Below are 21,699 nucleotides of genomic sequence, written 5' to 3' on the forward strand. Positions count from 1 at the left end.
AGTATGGGGAAATGTTTGTAAACATTGAATGATGAGATTTAACATTTATCTTATTTTGATGCATACCTTCTCCATATGGGTTTGGCTATCTGGGGCTGGCCTGGCCATTCCTGAGAAGAAAAATTTGATAATTGAACAATTCTGTATTCCAATTTGACACTTCACATCATGGTGCAAGTACTCTGTGGGGGATTCATATTTTATTCACATACTTGAATACAGCAGCCACAGCTCAGACAAGTCTGGGGCAATCATAAAGTTTGCATAACACCTTGTTGATTTTAAGCTGTGAAAACTGTGTTTCCTAATCAATTAAAATATCTGGATCTGTCATCAACTGCTTTAATTTGCAGTTTAATATCTTTTAATTTGCAATTAAACTGAATTCAGTGGTGCTTCATTAACAGGTAAAACCAGTGAGAATATTTCCAAAGCTGTCACACGTCAGAATATAAAATGTATGTAAAAGTAAGTAATTCTACACAATAAAACACTAATATACATTTATATGGAAATAAAAAAATAAACATATCATACAGTCAAAAAGCAGAGTGAAATTGATAACCTGTGATAACATTTATAAAAATCATATAATGCATCCATAGTTGAAATTGAACAAAGTAGACCTATTAAGAAAGAAAATCATTAATCCTAAATCATAAAATCCTAAATCATCCCAGGCATACAGGGTAATCACAGTCTGGCTACTGTTGCTATTGGAGTTGTGGGTTCCTCCTATTATGAGTGACATTTATTCTATGCTACGCCTGTTTGTGAAATGGGAGGAGTACAGCAGTTACCTTTCCTTTGTTCCTTACCAAGGACTATGACAGCATTTCCTCAACATATGATACACAGACCTCTATGTGACTTGCTTTTAGGGTAGGGGTCCTCAATCCAGAAAGGGCCGGTGTGGGTGCAGGCTTTCATTCCAACCAAGCAGTTACACACCTGATTCTACTAATAAAGGTCCTTAGCAAAGATTAGTGTTTGATTAGTGGAATCAGGTGTGTAACTGCTTGGTTGGAATGAAAGCCTGCACCCACACCGGCCCTTTCTGGATCAGATTGAGGACCCCTGTTATAGAGGGTCTTTTATTGCATACCAGGACAACTGATGACTTCACTCAGGTTTCAAATAATCATCGAAAAATACATAGTGTTTTGACGATGCAGGAGTCTGACTGATTTTCAAATATATTCTTTGGAAACGTTCCAGAAAAAAAACCAGTTAAACAAGCTGTGCAGAATACCAGTAATGCCTGTGTGTGTGGAGGAGGAGGCGCAGCGTCAACAAGAGCGTCATAAACAAGTGGCATCAACAAGAGCGTTATACACGTTCCACAGCAGCGCCTGGACCTTTAATCTAGCACAGGATTTACACCCACAGAACCAGGAAGACAGGCTCGTTTAGAGGGAAGACAATGGTTGACTGAAGGAGGTTTGCCGGTCTGGTTTTTCTAAGCTGCCCAGAGACACGGCACCTTAGAAAAAAGAGACTATGGGAGGGATTTGATAAAGGTTTATCTGTTCATAAAATGGCTCAATTTAGTGAATGACAACAGATTTGTGAGGTTGAGTTCTGTCTGTGGAGAACAAGGGAGCACACGTGGAAATGAGGTCAAGGTTAATATGTGGATTAGCTTGTCAATTCATGTACTGCAGGCAGAGGCACCAGCTGCTAGTCTCTATTTTGTAGGTAAATTGGAAGTGTAGATGGGCTGAAAGGCCTATTCTTGTTATTGTGTGTTCTTATGGAGGTCATTTAAATCAACCGTGCTTTGTAGAGGCAATGGTGAATCCAAGATGGTGTAAACATGCCATCTGATTGGCAGTGCACCTCACCTTCCTCAGCAGCCACGGGATCCTCCAAGAGTGAGCCAGTCGCTGCCAAGGCCTGCGAACTGCCAGCAACCTGGAAAAGAGAGAGTCATCCATTTTCACTTCTGAAGATAAAACACTCCCATGGACTCCCATGTTTTAATTGAATGGACAGTGTTGGGTCAAGCGGTTTGTCAGGCAAGCTGCAGCTGCAGATCAGAATTAAGGGTGTGAAGTCTGCAGCAGATCAAGAAAACATTAACCCACACACAGGCACACATACACACATAGTCAGGCTAAGAGGTACAAGGACATACACTTTTAAAAAATGAAACCTGTTAAAATGAACAACTCTTAACAAGCCTAAACATTCAACTTGTGGCCCCTTATCTCACCTTCAGTGAGATGATTTGCAGCTCCAGCTGTTGTATCCTGGCAACCGACTCCTCCCCCTCAGCAACACTCTTGTTCAGCTCACCTGATGAACGAGTCAAAACAGCTTTCTAAACATTGGCTTCATTGTAACCCAATTAAATACAGCAGTTCAACAGAAACAAGCTTGCTGAATGGCTAGATCCTTACATGCCTCCATTACTTTTAAGCACTGGAGGATTTATCTATCTGTGTGGTGACTGTTGCCTAAATAACATGTTCACTACTTTAAAAAGTATTTTTGCGTTTAGCAAGCCTCTGTTAGCGTGCCGAGCCCCTTACCCTGCAGTGCCTCCATAGCCAGGCTGATCTGGCCGCAGCGATCCTCGCTCTCCTGCCACTCCGCCCTCAGGCTCCTCAGCCGCTCCTCCAGAGCCCGCAGCGCCTCCACACAGAGGGCGGGGTCGCTGGGGACACAGGGCTCCTCCCCCTCCCCCTCCGCGTCCGCCTCCCCCCCTGCCAGGGCGCGCAGCCCCTTCCACAGCTCCGCCATGGCCTCCGCCGGCCGCTTCCGCTCCCCCTCCGTCTCCAGCCTGTCCCTCAGCGCGACCAGCTCCGCCTCCATCCGGGCCATGGTCTCCCCCTCGCTCTGCGCCCCCTCCTCCCTCTCCCTCTCCACGGCCTCCAGCCTCCCTCTCAGGGCGGTCAGCTCCGCCTCCATCCGGGCCACCACCTCTCCCTCCCTGCGCTCTCCGTCGCTCCTCTCTCTCTCCGCCGCCTGGAGCCCGTCCCTGAGGGCGGCCAGCTCCGCTGCTCGCTCCTGGGCCTCGGCCTCCAGGCTCCGCACTGCCTCCTCCTTCTCCCTGTCTGCGGCCTCCAGCCTCTCCCTGAGCGCCGCCAGCTCCGCCTGGATATCGGCCTCCGCCTCGCTCTTCTCCCTCAGCCCTTCTTCCCTGTCGCTCGCCGCGGCCTCCAGCCTCTCCCTCAGAGAGGCCAGCTCTGCCCTGGCACTGTCGGCCTCCTGGACCCACTGCTGCCTCTCCTCCTCCACCTGCCTCCTAGCCTCCATCAGCTGCTCCTCCACCTGCCTCCTAGCCTCCATCAGCTGCTCCTCTGCCTGCCTCCTAGCCTCTGTCAGCTCCTGCTCCATCTGCCGGAACTGAGACGTGAGGATCTGCACAGAGGTTGGGAGAGAGAGAAAGACAGGGGGAGTGGTGGAGAAAAAGAAATAACAGGATGACTCTGGTCTTGTGTCTGAAATTCTGTCTCTCACTGTACTTCCAGTAAGGGACACTCAGTCCCTCCACAGCCACACAGGGTCAGACAGTGTGGAAGCTAGGCAGTATCTCTATACCTGCTTCTGCTGGTCTGCGCTGTTGAGCTCCTGCTGCAGCATCTCCACGACCTGAGAGCGTGATCGCACCATCTCTTCCAGCTCCTCAGTCCGCCGCTGGGCTGCTCCAAGGGCCTGCGTAGAGGAAGCCCAGAAGGGTGGAGGTCAACTAGCCATTTTTACCAGTGAATGTGTGTGTGTGTGTGTGTGTGTGTATATGTTTGCACAAGTGTGTACCTGTTGCAGCTCAGTGTCATTTTGGGCCTGTGTAGTGACTTTCAGCAGCTCCTCCTCATGTTTCTGGATCTGCTCCTGAAAGCGCACGTCCTTCTCACACACCACCGCCTGCAGGACCCGTACCTGCGGGGGAAGGAGCACACTCCGTTCACGCTCGCACATCTTTCAGAACTCAAACATGGAAGCTTTCTTCAGGAAAACCCACAAAAGTTGGGATGGCAAGCTTTAGACACCTGTTCTGCGTGTCCCTCCTCATTTTCCCGCAGGCGCTGCTCGGACGCCTCCAGCTGCTCCCGAAGGGTCCTCGACACAGACTCCTCCTCCTGGAGGCGGAGCTTAAGCTGCTGGAGCTCCTCCTCCATCCCAGGTGCCATGGTGAGCGAGCTATCAGGACTCTTTAGGACACAAAAACAGATGGAAATCCAGGAATGATAAATGAGAGTGATGAGGAAGAAAGGAGCTCACAAGCCTGACACAGACCAGGTGCCCAAACACCGTAAAAGAACAAGACCTCATCTGAGAAGAGCCATCCTAAACAGACAACCGTACAGCTCTTTCCGACTGACCACAGGAGGGCATCTCCATGTAGTAGTGCTATGGACTAAAAGTACAGGAAGTGACCTCACCCAAAGCCAAAGCGCATGAGGGATAAATAGTGTTTCTGTTCGATCAGAGAACAATGCAGCTGTACAAAGGCAACATTTGACACTTACATTTCACAATCCCACTCTCTTCTCTCACTGGTTGATCAAAATTGCACTGGTATTTGCTACACAATAAATGACCATTAATCAAAAAAATAATAATTGTTTTTTTTTTTTTCTGTGTAAGAAATTTTTTTTTTTTTTAAACTGGGCTCCTAAGTATAAATAAATATCTTGATAAAAATACTGATGTTATTTTGTCAAAGGCTGCATTTACTTAATTCATAACACATACAGGTACACAGTAAATGCACAGTAAAATGCATGCATTTCCGCTAATCTCACCTGGGTGCTGCCAGCCACCTCCTGTCCCTTAAGCTCTGCAATCTGTTTGGTGAGTGCAGCCATGCGAGCCTTAGCTTGCAGCTTGAGTTTGGTCAAACGAACGTCACCGGCCTCCTTCTCTTCCTGTAAGACAGACAGACACATACATGCACACATTTTATTACACAACACTACACTATTGTTCACTTGCAATTTGCTTAGAGGAACCTGGGTAGAAACCATCTTTGGTGAAAGCCTGGCTAAATTAGTAACCAAATTAGTAGGCAAAATGGTTGCCATGTCCCAGGCGGGGGCGACACATACAGTAAGTGGTTACTGAGGCCAGCCCACTACTTTGTCTGTAGTAAAGCACAGTGAGGTTGTCAAAGGCACTATATAGCCTAAATACATTATTATTATCATGATTATTATTATTACTGTGGATGCACAATAAGGACATTGTAGGTGGATAAAGAGGATGAGCAGAGACATCGACTAAATGTATTGCAACAAACTTAATTTGTAAAACAAAATATATCACCATGCTTATTTTATTATTAAGCGGAGAGCGTGTGCCTAGAGGGCTACTATAACTTTACCTATGAGTGAGAAACTTGCATGATATTTTCATTAAATTTACAACATCGTTGTATACGTGCCTCCCTGGCACATACTGTATATGTTGCACCATCTTATCCACCCAACGTTTTGGCAATAATTTTAGCCCTGGGCTGAAATCAATAAGTACAATTTAGACTATTATTAGCCAATTCCAATAATGACTCTGATATTACTATGCACCCCTCCTCATTATCTCTTGCACTCACTACACCTTCAGCTGTCTCTGAGTGCTGGCCAGCTGGCTGTCCCTCTCTCTGATCATCTCTTTCAGCTGGACCACCAGCTGCTCGGTGTGGGCCAGCCTCTCCAGGGTGTCCTCCTCCGCCACGGCAGTGGCCTCCGCGGGGGCCTCAGGGGCCACAACATCCTGGGACTGCGGAGCACAGACAGAGGCCAGATTCAGGACTTCTGTACCGCCATCAAACACCTCTACGCATACATGCATGTACATAACTATATTACGTATATTAAGTATGTACATACACTCATAAGTACGCATGCAAAGCACTTAGAACAGTTATAAGATGAGGTGTCCATTCACTAAATGTTGTTGCGACATGCCTCTAAGCAAAGAACCAGAGAACAGTTTGTTAAGTGTACATAAGATTTATTTGGGCACGTTTGCAGTGTGATCCACTGCCGTGTGGGTGAGTCATGTGACCCGTAGGACCAGCTTACCGGGGAGCTTCCATCATGGCTCTCCTCCCCAGATAATTCCTGAAGGACAGAGTTCACTCCCTGGGCCAGTCGAGTGAACATTGCCGCCCTGCTGGCGCAAAACCATCGGCATGTTTTAAAGCAGTTTATAAATCAAATGCATAAAAATCTGATGGTGCAACAGGGTTGTCACATTCACATAGAAATCGGAAAACTGCAAGGCCTTCAACAAGTAATTCATGTCGTTTGAGTAGTTGTTGACATTCAGAAACACGATAATCAGTAGACATTGTGGCAAACTGTGACAGAGGTTAAACCATTAGTTACAGGTCAGGGCCACTGTAATTTGATCCTGCAAAAGAGGGGCTGTTTAGTCGCCAGGGAGTGTATTATTGCCCTTCACTTCCTGTTGATCTAAAACAAAATTCTCTGGAGAACTGCTTGTGAACCGACGTAGAACGGAATTTGCACAACAAGCTGTTAAAAATACACAATAAAAGAATGCATTGAAAAAGTATTTTGCTTTAATTATTTTAAACGTTATTGTGGATGAAGAGTAAGGCTGCCCCACAAGCACACATTACATAAATAAACCGTTAAAGAATAAACAACAAGCTTCCTTCTCAGTACGATGACCCTCCCAAAGCATTCAATAACTGTCGACGACGAAACCACCTCGGTTCGAGTTCGCCCGGACAGCACCGAACTTTTCCGAACCACATTTAGACAAGACTGCGGCTGCGTCATTTCGCGCAGTCCACAGAACAGCAAACATCAAATCGGTGGATTAATTTCTAGACCAAATCTAAATGTCTTAAATGAAAAAGCTTTAAGAGTGAACATCGTCCTTCATGCCTCGACGAAAGTTTCTAATCGAGATGATATTGTAAGTGCGTGCGGAGGGCTGGCTATCTTTTCCTTTGAAGCACCAAGCTTAACGATGCCTTTTAAACCCAGCTACCTAGCTTACTGGCTAACTTGGCTAGCTAGATTGCCAATTTAAAAACAATGGCATGCTGTGTTTTTCTGTAAATGACAGCTATTCGTACATGCGGCGCATAGTTCGATATGCAGTAAAGTGACGGTGCAAGAGACTAACCTTTATGTGTACTCCGCTGATACGTGGGTTTCCTTTTTATTTATTATTCTTCGCCCTGCTTTCTGAATGTGGCCACATCACCAAATATCCCGGAAACAAAACTGCTCAATCGCTATTGGACTCATCCGACCTGCGCGAGCATAAGGGCGCGTCGTTAAATCCCTCAAATCTTTCGTCAGCGAAGATTTTCTTAGAGACTGTCTGAAAGAAATGAACACTGAAAAACGAAAGCCGTATGCGAACTGTGCATGCTGACATCACTATTGAAAACGGTCGCCTCTATTCTTCCTTCTTCTGTCTGGATTTATAAAAAGTAGAGTTACATCCATAATGGGGGGACATGACTCAAGGGTTAATCTGCTTATCAGATATTGGAAGCAACTGGGTCGCAGCCTCCTCCTGCTGGCACACTACACAACAGTTTTTGTGAGCTTTGTGGGAAGGTCAACCAGCTGTGCTATGGCGTTAGGGAGGTGGACTGTGCTTTTTGCGCACTGCACTGTGTCCGTCTTCGATGCTGTATATAAGCGACTGAAATGGTGGGGCAGGACGGGTGGCAGAGTTGCCGTGGAGATGCGTTCCTCCAGTGACACCGAGTCGGAGTGATGTGGAGGAAAAGTGCAGACATTTTCTTAATTGAGCGAACCCAGTCAACGAGCTCAAGAACATTGAGGAAACCAGAACTGTTGGAAATGAAATGAATGCTCAGTATGGGGTCTTTCAAGGTTGCTAGGCAACTTCTTTTTCTCATTCTGGAAATATATCTCCATTTGGAATTGATCATTTACAGAGCGCTAGATCAAGTACGATGTGCCAAATGGCAGTCAGTTTTAGTTTTCTACAAGTCATACATGATTTTCTTTTTATTTATTTATGTCGGTTTTAGTATTTTTAACATTGATGTTATGGTGTATGCATGTGTATGTGCACGCTATTATTTCTATATGATATCGGTCTTCATCCTGAACCTGTGAAGACCCCTACACTACTGGAAGATTTCACTCTAATGCATTGGCAGTCAGGCAGGGTTGAATGTCATACAGTAAGCCTGCTGTTCTCAAACCAAATTAGTGCAGTACTTTTCATACACGTAGGACAAGTTTTACATTAGTTCCATCTGTCACAGCTAGTTCCTGATAATTCAGTCTGCAGTAAGCCTGTGTTTGTACGCCTTGTGCCAAAGCTGAAATAGAGTTGTGAGTTTGCATCTCAGAGAGTTCAAAGCTTGCGTTGCCATACGTTTTTTTTTTTTTACCACAGGCACTGTCTTCTCTTTATTAATATTTATGCTGGTTCTTACCCTTTCCCTGAAGCAGGGAAGTCTACAGTGAGATATCTGTCTGTCTGCTATTCTGTACTGTGCCCAAAGGACTGAATTAGACTTTATGTCATATCACCCTGTGTGTTAAGTAAGCATTATTGAAACTAAGCTGCCTTCTCAAGGTCCAGGAGTTTGCTTGGTGCGAAAGTCAGCAAAAAGTAACTTGGTTAATCGTTGTTATCAGCAGTATTATGGAAGGAGGTATGTCAAATTTCTTGTTGACATCCTACTGCTATGCCAAGACCTTCCGGGGCCATTTCTTCTGCCCTCTTTTCCTCCTGAAGTTTGAATCAGTGAGCAAAACTTTCTGTGCCCTCTCTATTTCCTGACATACTGCAAGAATGCCTTTTAAACGTTACTGTTGTTCATAGAAAATAAAAATCCCTTTCTGGCCTTGCCAAATAGACCTTGTCTGAGGAATTCTGGCGTTTATGCATTTCACTTACAGGACATTGAGCAGCAATGACAGAGATATTCAGTGTTTTGATGTGTAGAGTTTAAGACATTGACGATCATTGCTGGTAGCCTGCAGTGTAGGGCGTCTGTAGGAGTCATGCTGTGTTTAACACCAATGTTGGCTACTAGCCTACTAATATAATTAACAATGTCAGTAACAGTGTGCAGCAGAAATTGCTATATTAATCAATGTGCTGGTGTGATAATGCAGGACTCGGTTGAATGTGAAAATACTTAAAATAAATCCAATGAAACCATGTGTTCGTTTCTCTACTATTTCATATCAAACTCCATCACATGCAGTGAGGGGTTCATCCACGTTCAGGAGGAAATCAGAATGGTGTTGAACTGAATGAGTCGAGGACGATATGGAGGGCAACCACAAATGTGCGATAGCAGTTTACACTAAACAGAAAATGAATGTAACTTTTTAAATGTTAACAGTGTTTGATTTCTGTAACCTCTTTACTGTGAAAAAGGGAGATACTGCGAGTATGTGCATTTACATATGGATACGGGCTCGTACACACAAACACATGCATCCTTTTCCTCTGCACTCATCAGAGCACATTTAACAACTCTGGCGCGTCCTTTTAAAACAATTTTAAAACACGGGTTATATGATTGCATACTTATTTTTCTTCTCTGTTTATGAAACTGGAACGAATAATCGTAAACAGCTAGCATAGTTCTTTAAACGGTGCTAAAGTAAGCATATGAGCCTCTGTTATCACCTTACTAATGCTCACTTATCTTTAGAAGCAAAGGGTATTTTGACATGCAATTAGATCTGTGATGATCTATACTAGTATAATAACGAGCAACACTACATGACATCTAGTAATTATCCATAACGATGTGGGGACTCATACCAGTAACAAGCAGTAATCTGAAAGTGGAGCTGCTGATCTACCCACTCACATGGTTACAAGCAGTCATGTTCTCTTTCTGGTCATTTAAAGGCTTGCCTAGTAATCTAAGATTGGCAGGAAGTGTCATGATGTGAACATTGCTAATCAAAGAGTAATGAAAAACAAAACTACTCTTTCAAAAGGCACCATATTTTCAAATGACAAAAAATGAGGTTAGGCAACATTAAAAATGAAGATGCTGTTGATATTAATGCTGGATTATGGCCCAGTGTCTGAGGTGACAAACAGAACTACGGCACTACACTGGTCTGCTGTGTTTTAGGAGCTCATACTCCACAGGCTGTAGAGGTGAGAGCAGCTCTCAGGCAACATGCACGTCAAGGGTATTAAAATAACGAGGTCAAATCAGCCACTGCTGTATACCCCTGTGCGTGTGAAGGGTAAATCTGTTCCCATTCCATCGCACGCAGGACACAAGGCATTTGTCTGCAGGTGTCAGGCGTGCCGTCCTCGTCTCGCTAAGGCTTCCCCCTAGACATTTAATTGCTGATTACGGGCAGATTACAGGCAGCGACTCAGGTCATGGGCAGAGGGAATCCCAAAAGTGGGCCAATCCCCGCCAACAGGAGAGTCTCCGGTGCCGTCATTTCCTCTCCAGTGCACATGACGCCTGACTGAGCGGAGCGGCTTCTCACACCAGAGCGATCAGCCCAGCAGCGTTCAGGGGATCAAGGGAACTCCTCCATCCCACACCCAAGCCCCAAAAGTCGGCCTCTGCCACCCGCTCTCCCCCCCATCCCTCTCTCTCTCTCTCTCTCTCCATCTTGCAACGCCGGTGAGCGGTGATGGGAAATGCTAGCGGCTGCTCGGACAACACCATGCAGTCGGTGGAGATGCACATCTGGTACAAGAAGTTCATGATGGAGTGCCCCTCGGGGCAGCTGATGCTGCACGAGTTCAAGCAGTTCTTCGGGCTGTGTGGACTGGAGCCCGACGCCAATGCCTACATCGAGGAGATGTTCTACACCTTTGACATGAACAAGGTAAGCACACTTGGGACAAGTCATCTTGTCAAGGGCTCGCAAGGATACACAAACCAGGAAATTTGATACTGCCACCAAATTTCACCTGATTCGGAATCATTTTCTGAATTGGGAGAACGTTTCGTTTTTCTGAATTTGTGTTTAAAAAGAATATATTTGCTCCTACCCAAGATCACATTTACTGCGGATATCAAATATTATTTGTTAGACAATATTTGCCGATTTAGATATTATATCTTTGCTCAATGTTCTGGTAAAAGCACTATGCCTGGGAATCAAATGTGAAACTTCCTGGTTGTAAATGCAGAGCCAGAACCTCTGAATAACTCTGGGACTTTTCACTATATATATATATATATATATATATATATATATATATATATATATAATGAAATATTTTGTGTCACGTAAGTGGAATATGAGCGCTGTATGATGTTATAGTTAGTTGTGCTATGAGAGAAGCAGAGAAGTTTGCTAAGGGGATGTATGTGGCCGCACTTTACAAAATCTCTCAGAAGAATGCATTTGCAGAACCATAGAGAATATTACAAGGTGTTATGGTGACTATCTAAATGATGAATGAATAGAACATACAGTTAAGTAGTACTAGAAATGTAGTAATTGATGAGGCAAGTGGTTTTGGGGCAGTAGCTGATCAGTGTCTGGTTCAGTATTATTTCCTCCTCAAATCCAATTAATCTGGCTTACAGCTGGCTTATCACTTTAGCTCTGAGTTTACCCCATTGATTCTCGGCCTTGCTGAAAGGTTCCGCTGAGCCTGATTGGTGACTCCTCTCGGCCTGAAGCAAGTCTCCTTTTCTCTCGTGTTCATTTCAGATGCAGTTGGTGTAAGTAAAAAAATATATAAAAAGAGTCTACAGATTAAGGCAGTAGTCAGGTTCTTGCACACCTAGCAGTTAGCATTGCTGTGGTTGTGGACAGCAGTGTGGATTAACTGTCAGGGAAGCAGGGCAGCTGCAAAAAGCATAGATGCAATATTATTAATTCATTCACCCATTCATTTCATATGCCTTTTATCCAGACTGATTATAAATCTGGATGTACTGCATTGTACAGATACACATCAGTGTCAACTGCACAACATTATCATTACTACAGCACAACCAGTATTATAGTAAACAAATATCAAGCCAAAAAAAACAACATGCAAATAAGTGTGTAGCTTTGAACAAGGTTCTTAAATTGATTCAATAATGTGTGCCAAGCGAATCCACAACATGATTTAAATTATACACAGACACAATGCATGCCAGTTCAGCTCTCAGTGGAAAGTTTGAGCTGACTAATTAATTGGTGCTTATGCTGTGCGCAGACGAGCACTGTTTAAATTTCAGTCTGTGAAGGCACGATATTCCATTGAGACGGAGTTCCATAAATATGTTTAATCACAAGTGAGGGAACAACATATGAATCAATAAACCAACCAGCCAACCAGCCATTCAACTAACCAATCAATCATTGCCATTAAGCATTTGATAAGTGAAACAAATGGAAGCCATTGTATATCATAGGTGTATGTTTTTAGATGCTAATTTTTAGGTGTGATTATCAGGTACAAGGTAACCAGGTACATCAATTGACAATATATCCTCAGTCAGCCTACGTCAATGGCAGATTAGAGTGGTGTTCTGCTCGAGCTCTGCTAAGCTCATTAAAAAGGCAAACTAGATCCATAAGTACCGTACTGGGCACTGACTCCATAGCCGGGAGTCATTAAGATTAACCACTGCTAAACGTCCATCCAGTCCAAGTGCTCTTGCTGGATATTTGTCTGAAGGCCAACATGCAACGTTGGATTCTGGTGCCTGTCTTTACTGACCATGACCAAGAGCAAACATGCTAAGGATGCTAGTGAGAGAAGATTCCAGCTTTAGAGCAAATACGTGGTCACGTGTTCACAGCAGGAAGGCAGGGCAGACGGGGCTTACTGTCCTCTGATGTGGTGCAGCCAGAGGTCTGGAGCAACTGAGGCTCAGAGATTAGTGCCTGGTCAGATGTTAGAGGTCACTGGAAACCAGATAAGGATGGAGCAGACACATACAAGACTACCTCCATAACTGAGCTGACGTAGGCAGTGTCTGACTGAGGTCAGAGGAATAGAGGGAAGGTGACCCAGACTGGGGATGGGGGGAGGGCACAGGGGGAAAAAACCTGAAAGAGGGGTTGGGAAGGCTCGTGATCAATCAGTTTCATTTGAATGAATTTGAACAGAGCAGCCCATAAAGAACTGAGAAGTTTGCCTGGCCTGATTAGGCTTTGGCAAAGAAAGCAGCATCACCAGCCTGTGACTGTGACATCACAAGCCAACAGAATTTAGTCAAAGTTCGAGCTGAACAGCCCCTGGGTGTATTCAGCCTGGCTTACAGACACCCAGTCAGGACACCTGTCATCCCTGACTAATGTATACTTGTTTCCTTGATGGCAGGATGGCTACTTAGACTTCATGGAGTACGTAGCGGCCCTCAGCCTGGTCATGCGGGGGAAGATGGAACACAAGCTGCGCTGGTATTTCAAGCTGTATGACGTGGACGGCAACGGCTGCATCGATCGGGAGGAGCTGCTCAACATTGTGATGGTAGAGAAACTGCCAAGGGAACACACAGTGCATCTGAGTGCATAGAAACGCATGCACGCACACATCATCTGATTGCTTCAGTTCACAAAGAAATGCACATCATGTATATGTAGTACTGCACGTGACTGTAAAAGGTTAAAATATGTATAAATTGTTTTAATATAGCTTATTTGTTCATTACAATCATGGCCTCTCGTACAAAGACTTCATAACAATAAGCATTTACTGCACAATTCTAAGGGATAGCATTGTTTTATAGGCAGCAGTGGAAATGTGAGGTTTTAAATTGCATCTACTGTATGCAAGGTCAGATAACAAAATGGTGATTGTTGTAAAATATTTATGCATTTTTATCCTGATTTAATAACACTCCTAATTTCCAGTGTGTTTCAGTTCTCAGGTCCTGAACTCGGGCATTTGGAGTGTCAAATACTAAATCTAAAACTACATCAGAGGGTTACAGTACAGAGCCTAATCTCATGCTCATTTAACCAGATCAAGTGTGTGTGTCCCCATGAGGAAAAGCTTGCACCAAGAGCCTTGTGCTAATCACTCAGTTAGCGGCCTGCTGGATTAACCTGCCGATTCCCAGCCAAAGATAATTATAGCCTTCGCCTGATCCGACTGCGTCATCAGCAGTACCATGGTAGTCAGAGTCACATTCCATCGAGCATGATGCTGTGATTGCATTTTTACAAGGGTGACTTGTATTTCTCTTGTGGGTCAATAGCACGTCTGGTTTATTGCATTCTCCCTCTCTCTTAGGCAATCCACGTAGTCCGTGGAAGTGAGAAGGACCAGGATTATGTAGAAGAGTTCACTAACCGAGTATTTGACAGGATCGACATCAACGGAGATGGTGAGGATCCTTCTGGCCAATTCCAGCAGCTAGCAGGAAATGCACAACATGCAGCATGCAGTTTAGTCTAATTTAGAATGTGTGACTGCCATAGACCTTATAGCACAGAAATCTGGGGCCTGTATCACAAAGCAGTACTACTGTGTTAGCAGGCTAACTGAGTAAAACCCCGAAACCCTCCCAAATCTGGAACATTTGGACTGAAGGAAAAACTGTTCTGGGTTCAGTTAGTGCAGTTATCCAGCTAACTCAGTGATCCTGCTTCATGATACAAGCCTCTGGATGTTTGCACTATAATTTGAAGATCCTCTTACTGATGGCATTCAAGTGATGCACTGGTGTCCTGGTGCTGCCTTTATCTCAATAATTAGTGTATCTGCACGTCACAATGCAGAAACCTGTGGTTCATTCATTCATGCATGCATGCATGTCTGTGCACACCGCGTGCATGAGTGCATGTGCATTTGCGCGTGCAGGCTTGCTTGCACGTGGGCAGGGACGATGTCTGCATTACAGAAGGGCACGTGGTATTATTAGATTTGCATACGAGATTACCCACCGCAAAGCCTGCTGTGCTGACAGCAACTGAACAAGCACTGTTAATTTGACTCGCTGTCTCGCTGTGCTCTGGATGTCCTTCATTTGTCAGACATTGCCCCCACAGCGCTCCCACCATCCAACATGCCAGGAAACAGGGAGGAAGTAGAACCAGCGGCCAACCTAATCCTCTGTAATCCTAATCTCACTTTTGGCAGATTTTTATTATGTTTGGAAGGAAGCCATTAATAAAAAGCAGTAGCGGACCGGTTTAGAGTTTCACTGACACTGGGCTGATTTTGTTTCAGAATGACTTTTACTTGTCAAGATGTTAATTTTTGTACCGAAAGCTGATGCCACTCTCTATCCCATCCATTAGGGGAGCTGTCGCTCGTAGAGTTTGTTAAAGGGGCACAAGAAGACAAGGACTTCACGGAGGTGATGATGAAGAGTCTGGATCTCTCGCACATCACACGCGTAATCCAGAACCGCCGGGGCAACATGAAGACTCCACCCACACACCTGGTCCATACACCTGGACCTCAGTGTCCATCCTGCCCTGCCCAGACGTCATTGAGTCCTACAGTGTGAAAAAATGTGATCGATCCCACAAGCTGGAAAACAACTTTGAAGTAAATTTTGGCATGCACAGGACCACTGCGGCTGGAAAAAGCTAGCAGGTCAGGTTGCATAAGTGGAGGATGGTACAACCAAAAAAAAAGAAAACAAAAAAAACATGGCCACCATAGGAACCATGCATGCTGGCTGTGGCTTCTTGAAGAATCAAACTGAAATATTTTTTAATTCATCATTCCACCCAGTGACATTTTGTTCATTTAAAACCAATCAAATCAAAACTCTCCCTAGTAAAAACCAGGGACACATAACTGAGGAGGCCAATCCCAAGGTCATCACATCAAAGCCCCCCCCCCCTTCCCTTCCCTTCCCTTCCGCTTCCCCTTCCCCATCCCATCCCCATTCCTGTGTGGGTGGGTGATGACACCAAAATGATCAAGCTGAAATTCCAGAAATTCATCATCGTTCATCAGTGGGTAAATCCATCTGGATAGTCAATGTTTGCACTTTAAAATTCATCCCTGTCTTCACATCTTAAAGTGTGACATAACTACCAGTGATATATTGCCTTTTAAGAGCCACAAGGTTGACAGATTAGTGTTGCTGGATATGATCAATTAAAGCACTTCACTCACCTCAGATGAGTTCTTGGGTTTGAACTGGTTACTGATTTTAAGGCAGGGTTTCTGACTTCAGTCCTGAATGGCCACAGTATCTGCTGGCTATTGGTATATTTTGGTGCTTAATCATATAAGTCACTGTACATCTTCCTTCCTAAAATGACTACTGATTAAAATGAAACCACCTTATGGCTCTCCCAAGGCAAACCATTCTGACTCCAGCCATATTGTTTTGAGAATTTTACATTAGTGGTTGCCAATTCCATTCCTGCAGGGCGTTGAATTCAAAGGCAATCTACTGGTTACGTACAAGTACAAGATGGCACAGAATTATGAAGTGTCTATGGCAGTGGTTCTCAAACTTCTCCTCAGGTACCCCAAGCCAGATCCAGGCATTGGGTGTGTTCCACGTCAAGCACATCTGATACAACTAATCAAGCCCTTGATTAGTTGTACCAGGTGTGCTTGAGGTGGAATAGGTCAATACCTGGATTCAGCTGCGGGTATCCAGAGAGGTTTGGAAACCACTCAAATCTGGCCCTCAAGGCCAGGGGTAGGTTACTGCTGGTGTTCATTGTTCACCGCTCATCAGAACGGATTAAAATCTGGAATACCAGATGAGTTAAATCTCTGGCCAGTCAGTGACATCAATCGATCAATTAACTATCAGGTATGAAAGAAAACCAGTAGTACTGTACTATGTGAGAATCTCTGGTCTATGGCAGGCGTGTCCAATTTTATTCGAAAAGTGCCGATGTGTGGGCAGGTTTTTGTTTTAGCCCAGCGCGAAGACACCTGATTTTTCTTATCATAGTCTTGATAGAAAATTGTAATGGGCCAATTAGCTGATTCAGGTCTATGGAGTTGTATTTGTATATGTATTTGCATATTTTTTACAGGATTCAAAAATGATAAATTATCATTAGTATCCTACTGTATATACTTTATCCTATATAAGCCCTTATCCAGGGAAATGCATGTAGTTTCCCCAAGGGAAATGTTTATGAAAATGCCCCAGCAAGTATATATATGTATTATACAAGCAAGCTTGTCAATGTGAATATTATACATTACCTTGAGCTGCATTACTTTGAGTTTCAGCTAGAAATGACCATTATCCATAGGAAAGGTGAACTGGTGCCTTTTGCTGGAAAATGGAAAAAAAAAAAGATTTTTTAAAGGTATATTTGCACAATAAAGATCTTAAGCTAAACTGGAAAGTTTTGTTGTTTTTATTTTTGTCCAATTCCCTTACTCCAATTAAATACATTTCAGTATATTATAAACCATGTGGAAAAATAAAGAGAAATAAACTATATTATTATGATTAGGAAAGATATTCAGATACTAGAATATATATATATATTTAAAATTAGACCTACATCACTGTGAAATATATTTATCATATTTCAGTATATTGTATTTCCAATATAGTCCAAATAAGAATATTGCTGCATACAAAACAATTCTTATGGAGTATGAATAACCAATACCAACTCAACATGATATATCTCTTCATCTTGGCAATCAACCCTTCTCTCAAGCTCATAAACCAATTGTTCTTACATCACAATTTTATATCAAAACTGTGCTGTGCAATTTCAAATAAAGATAAAGATTTGGAGGGGGGGGGGGGAATTGTATTTATGACAGTGTTTTCAGTAACACGTTGTGTTAATTGCTATTCCTCAACCCTTTTGTTTCTCACCTATCAAATATAAATTGACTGTGCTAATGTGGGCCCAGACTCACTTCATTAGAGTGATTGAGCCCCCTAATCAATGACCTCCTCTTCCACCGATGACCTAATTAGAAATGTTCAGCTGTGTGTGAACAAAGACCTGGAAACAGTAGCACCTAAACCAATCAGACGCAAGCCTGCACATGTTTGCCATCTCCAGTAGTTCCAGACCAGTGGCCTGCAACTCTTTGCTGGGTTTTTTTTTTTTTACCTAACAGTCAGCACCCAGTTCAGACCCGAGTGACCAGGTGAAGTGAGTTAACTGTGTAATCAACTGCTTTAATTCATTAATTAAGTGCACATTAATGACTTTGGCCCTCCAGGACTCAGGTTGCAACCCCTGCCTGTTCTAAATTGAGATATAATCCAACTAGGTACCAGCTCTGGTCAGGCTTCAGCCATTTTCAACCTGTGGCATAACATCCACAAGTCTGTTTCTGGTACAGTCCCAGAGATGGTGCAGCAACAGGAGATCATGTTCAGGTAAGCAGCTGCATTTGGGTCTATTACACAGCACGATACACCTTTACCAGTTATTTATTTTGGTCTAAAGGGACATTGGTGTATTTATAAATTCTATATTTGTACACTAGCACCCTTTACAAGGCTGCCACCTGAATAAAACAGGTGTAACTCATTCCTTCCTGGTTTTATTGCAAACATAGGCTTCACATTTTAATGTGGGCATATCATTTTATGTTCATGGGGAAAGGGGATTACATATTTACCTAACCAGCCATGACCACTGAGTCCGCTGTCTAATTCTCATACTTCCAAATGTAACCGACTCCAAAATATTGGCATGTTATGCAAAGATTAAGTCCATGTAATTCAGCCATGAAGCATTGGCTGCTCTATGAATATTATTAATGACATGCATTTTGTTTTGGTTTGTCAGATTGACCCTGTACAGGGCCCTGTGTGTGACCTGCCCCCATCACTGTGCCCTTCTGTGCATTTGCCTCCTGTGCGCTCCTCTGGTCAGCAGGGGCCTGCTGTGCAACTTCTGCCCCGTGCAGCCCAAAAGGCAGAGACCAAACGCCACCGCCACCACGGAGTGTGGGCCTCGGGACCGCTGCTATTCGGGCCGGGCGTTTTTCGGAAGCGTCCACTTCCTGTCGGCCCAAGGGTGCGTGTCGCGGGAGCTGTGCGGCACCGTGCAGCCTGTCACATTCATGAACGCCACCTACCCCATGAACTACACCTGCTGCTGCCGGGACCGGTGCAACCTGAGGCCCAGGCAGTACAGCACCCTGCTTGGAATGATGCCAGGCTCCCAGGGGGGCGTTGCCATGAATGTCACAGTGGATGACGTCACCGTAGACGACTGCCCAGAGGACAATCGTTTACAGGAACACTCAAACAACACTGGAGTGGGTCCAGGTTTAAAGGTCCTGTCTGCTCTCAATTGACCAATGCAGACTGAAAGAACATTTTACCAAAGTGTTGGTTGCCATTAACTGTGTGGGGAGGGAAGGTCATGCGAGAGGAGTACCCTTTTTTAGAAGAGAGGGAAAGGACTTCAATGACCCAGAAGAGAACGGTGTAGACATACCGTTCTCCTGGACGCAAGGTATTCTGTGATCTCCCTTGCTTCTTCATAATTGACCAGTGCTGACATCTTCAACTTGTGAATTGGAAATGTAGCCAATAAAATATTTTTTTCAATCCAGGTGCTTTCATTGACTTGGTGGACAGGTGGAACTGTTTTCAGGTGTGTTAGAGGGAGGGAACTCTGCCAGGTGTGTTCAAAAGAGAACCTCTAAGTGGGTGGAGTATTCATTCAGGTGTAATTGGAGATTTAAAGAAAACACCTGGAGTCCTTAATTCAATACTAGATGTTTGGTCTTCTACCAGTCTTTCCAGACTGAGTTCCTTAAAGTTCAAATCAAACTGGCAAAGCAAGGATGTACAGGTGAGATGGGGAAACAAGGGAAGGGAATGGAGTATTTTAACACAACTGAATTTCAAAAGACATTCACAAAACTCACTCTTACTTGGATGACCATCTTTTAATGCCCTTTTCTGAGCAGTCTCTGCCAGCCTATTGAAAGAAAAGGTGCCTGAATGCCATGTATACCTATTTAGCATTTTTCCTTTTGTGGAATCCTCCAGTAATTAGTATCACCTATTCCTATTATTCTGTTCTTCCAAAAGCACTTTCTTGCATGAGTTAAAGAAAGCCAAGGAGCTTCCAGTTATTGGAAACCATCACCTTTTGCAATTGACATTAAATCCCAAATGGACAACAGACTAAAAAAATTGACAAGTTGTCAGTCAGGCCATTTTGAGACCATTACTAGTTGTAAATTAACTGAAGTATTAGTAATGTGTAAAATTTAAAAAGCTCTCCAATGCTGTGCTGATCATACAAAAGCATGGAACTACAGAAGTAATTTTGTTTGAATGCCATGTTTTGTGACCTGCAAGGCATTTATCCATAGCCAGCACTACATTTGAATTCGCTCAATTACAGTTACACTGTGTATTTTCTTTGTAGAGCCCCACTGGCAATTACCTGAGTAAACTGAACTCTGGAATAGAATTGTGTACACATGCTTTTGATCCGCAAATAGCCTTTGCTATGACGGTCTCTTGTACATGTGCAATCAATTTGTTACTAGCATGAAAGGGGTTCTTTATTCTCTTGACATTCAGTGGCCATTGGAAGTTTGTTCATCCCTGTTTTAACAATGGTTTTCTGAGCATATGATGCAATTTCACAGAAGTTCCAATTTAAGAGCACACAGTGCATTGGTAAACTGAGCACTTTCTTATTCCGGGATTTACTGATGGTCTACATTGCCTTTTATACATGGACTTTTTCAAAATGAAAGATGTACATTTACAGTTGGCTTGTTTTTTGGTAAGTAAAATTCTGCAGAGTCTCTGATCCCTCAGCCATCTGGATTATTTTAAAGACCTGTAAACATGACCTAGAATTGGGAGGGAGGAGGGGCGTGCATGTGCGTGCGTACGCTTGTGTCCATGTGTTCATTTAGCCCCATTTATTGCCCTGGCTGTTTGCGTTGTCAGTTTCTCTCCCGTCAGGGCTGTGTGTGTGGTGCTGTGTGCCTGCCTGTACCTACCAGTGCTGCACTGTGAGAACCTGCTCTGCTACTACTGCCCCCTGCTGTCGAAAGACAGGGAATGCAGCTTCGTCCTCGCCGAGTGCCCGCCACAGGAGCTCTGCTTCACAGCCAGCGGGAGCTACGGGGGCCGGGTCGCCCTCTCCGCGCGGGGCTGCATGTCCCAGCAAGACTGCCTCTCGGAGCACACCGTCCCTCACAAAGGGACCAACTTCACCATGAGCTACAGCTGCTGTGACTGGCACTACTGTAACTCCGCTTCACGCGGCTCAGTCTACTCTGCAACCATCGCCCTGGCAACGGCTGCAGCGATCATTCTACCTGCCTGGCTATGCTAGTGCTTCCATGGACTTCAACAATGCACCAGGCATGGGAGTCTGGGTACATTTTTTTTTAAGGATGAAGGAGCAGAGGACCACTCCCACTGGTGAAAGGTCTCCAGGACAGTAGAGGGTTTTGGGTTTGGAAGCCAACCCTGTCCAGAAGCAGATTTTCATCAGAGGAACCTCTTGCACTGAATAACTTTTTTTTTTATATCTGCTCTCTGAATCACAAGTTAACATTGAGAGTTGATGATTTTCCTCAGATCCTGTGGATCAGGACTGCAAGCAAAGTCAAAATTAAACACCAAAAAATGCATTCTGCATTGATACATTTTTTTAAAATTTTGTGACACATTGAATGACTTTTTAAGGACTTATGTTCCAGAGTTTTTTTTTTTCTTCTGTTTTCTGTCTCTTAATAAACATGTTTTGTGTGTATACATTCAGTCTTTCACAGCTTCTTATTGCTTAAATTTCCTTTCCAGATTGTTTTGCTAGAGGAATATTGAGACACAAGGATTACCTACCTACCTGTAATTAGATAAGGTCCTATTTCTGG

General features: G+C 44.0%; 4 protein-coding genes across 8 annotated transcripts in view; 3 read left to right on the forward strand and 1 right to left on the reverse strand.

Annotated features, from left to right (window-relative positions):
• The window catches only part of golgb1 (golgin B1), a 30,180-nt gene extending 14,052 nt beyond the window's left edge, over positions 1-16,128 (reverse strand). For 2 of the 5 annotated variants that reach the window (XM_064342861.1, XM_064342857.1), the window contains exons 1-11: positions 16,003-16,128; positions 6,030-6,117; positions 5,563-5,724; positions 4,752-4,874; positions 3,996-4,157; positions 3,763-3,885; positions 3,547-3,660; positions 2,535-3,366; positions 2,216-2,298; positions 1,845-1,914; positions 67-110 (exon numbers count right to left, since the gene is read on the reverse strand). In XM_064342861.1, the coding sequence (XP_064198931.1) occupies positions 67-110; positions 1,845-1,914; positions 2,216-2,298; positions 2,535-3,366; positions 3,547-3,660; positions 3,763-3,885; positions 3,996-4,157; positions 4,752-4,874; positions 5,563-5,724; positions 6,030-6,110 (1,794 nt within the window). In that variant the 5' untranslated portion in view covers positions 6,111-6,117; positions 16,003-16,128. Of the gene's footprint in view, positions 1-66; positions 111-1,844; positions 1,915-2,215; positions 2,299-2,534; positions 3,367-3,546; positions 3,661-3,762; positions 3,886-3,995; positions 4,158-4,751; positions 4,875-5,562; positions 5,725-6,029; positions 6,121-7,107; positions 7,474-16,002 lie in introns of those variants that run through there. The other 3 variants (XM_064342858.1, XM_064342859.1, XM_064342860.1) reach the window with 3 other exon arrangements.
• Positions 10,212-16,001, forward strand: guca1aa (guanylate cyclase activator 1Aa). The gene is made up of 4 exons (XM_064342864.1): positions 10,212-10,799; positions 13,246-13,395; positions 14,161-14,254; positions 15,171-16,001. Exons 1-4 carry the CDS (start codon positions 10,602-10,604, stop codon positions 15,380-15,382), a joined length of 654 nt encoding a protein of 217 aa, XP_064198934.1. The 5' UTR covers positions 10,212-10,601; the 3' UTR covers positions 15,383-16,001.
• Positions 16,129-18,024: 1,896 nt separating the features above from the next.
• On the forward strand, positions 18,025-19,396 carry LOC135259031 (protein Bouncer-like). Its single transcript, XM_064342869.1, has 2 exons — positions 18,025-18,211; positions 18,627-19,396. Exons 1-2 carry the CDS (start codon positions 18,183-18,185, stop codon positions 19,138-19,140), a joined length of 543 nt encoding a protein of 180 aa, XP_064198939.1. The 5' UTR covers positions 18,025-18,182; the 3' UTR covers positions 19,141-19,396.
• Positions 19,397-19,635: 239 nt separating this feature from the next.
• On the forward strand, positions 19,636-21,155 carry LOC135258570 (protein Bouncer-like). The gene is made up of 2 exons (XM_064342037.1): positions 19,636-19,643; positions 20,780-21,155. The coding sequence occupies exons 1-2, from the start codon at positions 19,636-19,638 to the stop codon at positions 21,153-21,155; spliced, it is 384 nt and encodes a 127-aa protein (XP_064198107.1).
• The last annotated feature ends 544 nt before the right edge of the window (positions 21,156-21,699 follow it).

Source organism: Anguilla rostrata, chromosome 7 (genome assembly GCF_018555375.3).
Source record: "Anguilla rostrata isolate EN2019 chromosome 7, ASM1855537v3, whole genome shotgun sequence".
In the NCBI taxonomy this organism is placed as follows: domain Eukaryota; kingdom Metazoa; phylum Chordata; class Actinopteri; order Anguilliformes; family Anguillidae; genus Anguilla; species Anguilla rostrata.

Bases quoted from the DNA above. Each gene is read 5' to 3' on its own strand.
- LOC135259031 (XM_064342869.1), top strand. From the start codon at position 18,183: ATGGTGCAGCAACAGGAGATCATGTTCAG. The intron at 18,212-18,626 runs GTAAGCAGCTGC...TTGGTTTGTCAG, and splicing joins CAACAGGAGATCATGTTCAG to ATTGACCCTGTACAGGGCCC.
- guca1aa (XM_064342864.1), top strand. From the start codon at position 10,602: ATGGGAAATGCTAGCGGCTGCTCGGACAACACCATGCAGTCGGTGGAG. The intron at 10,800-13,245 runs GTAAGCACACTT...CCTTGATGGCAG, and splicing joins ACACCTTTGACATGAACAAG to GATGGCTACTTAGACTTCAT. The intron at 14,255-15,170 runs GTGAGGATCCTT...CCCATCCATTAG, and splicing joins GATCGACATCAACGGAGATG to GGGAGCTGTCGCTCGTAGAG.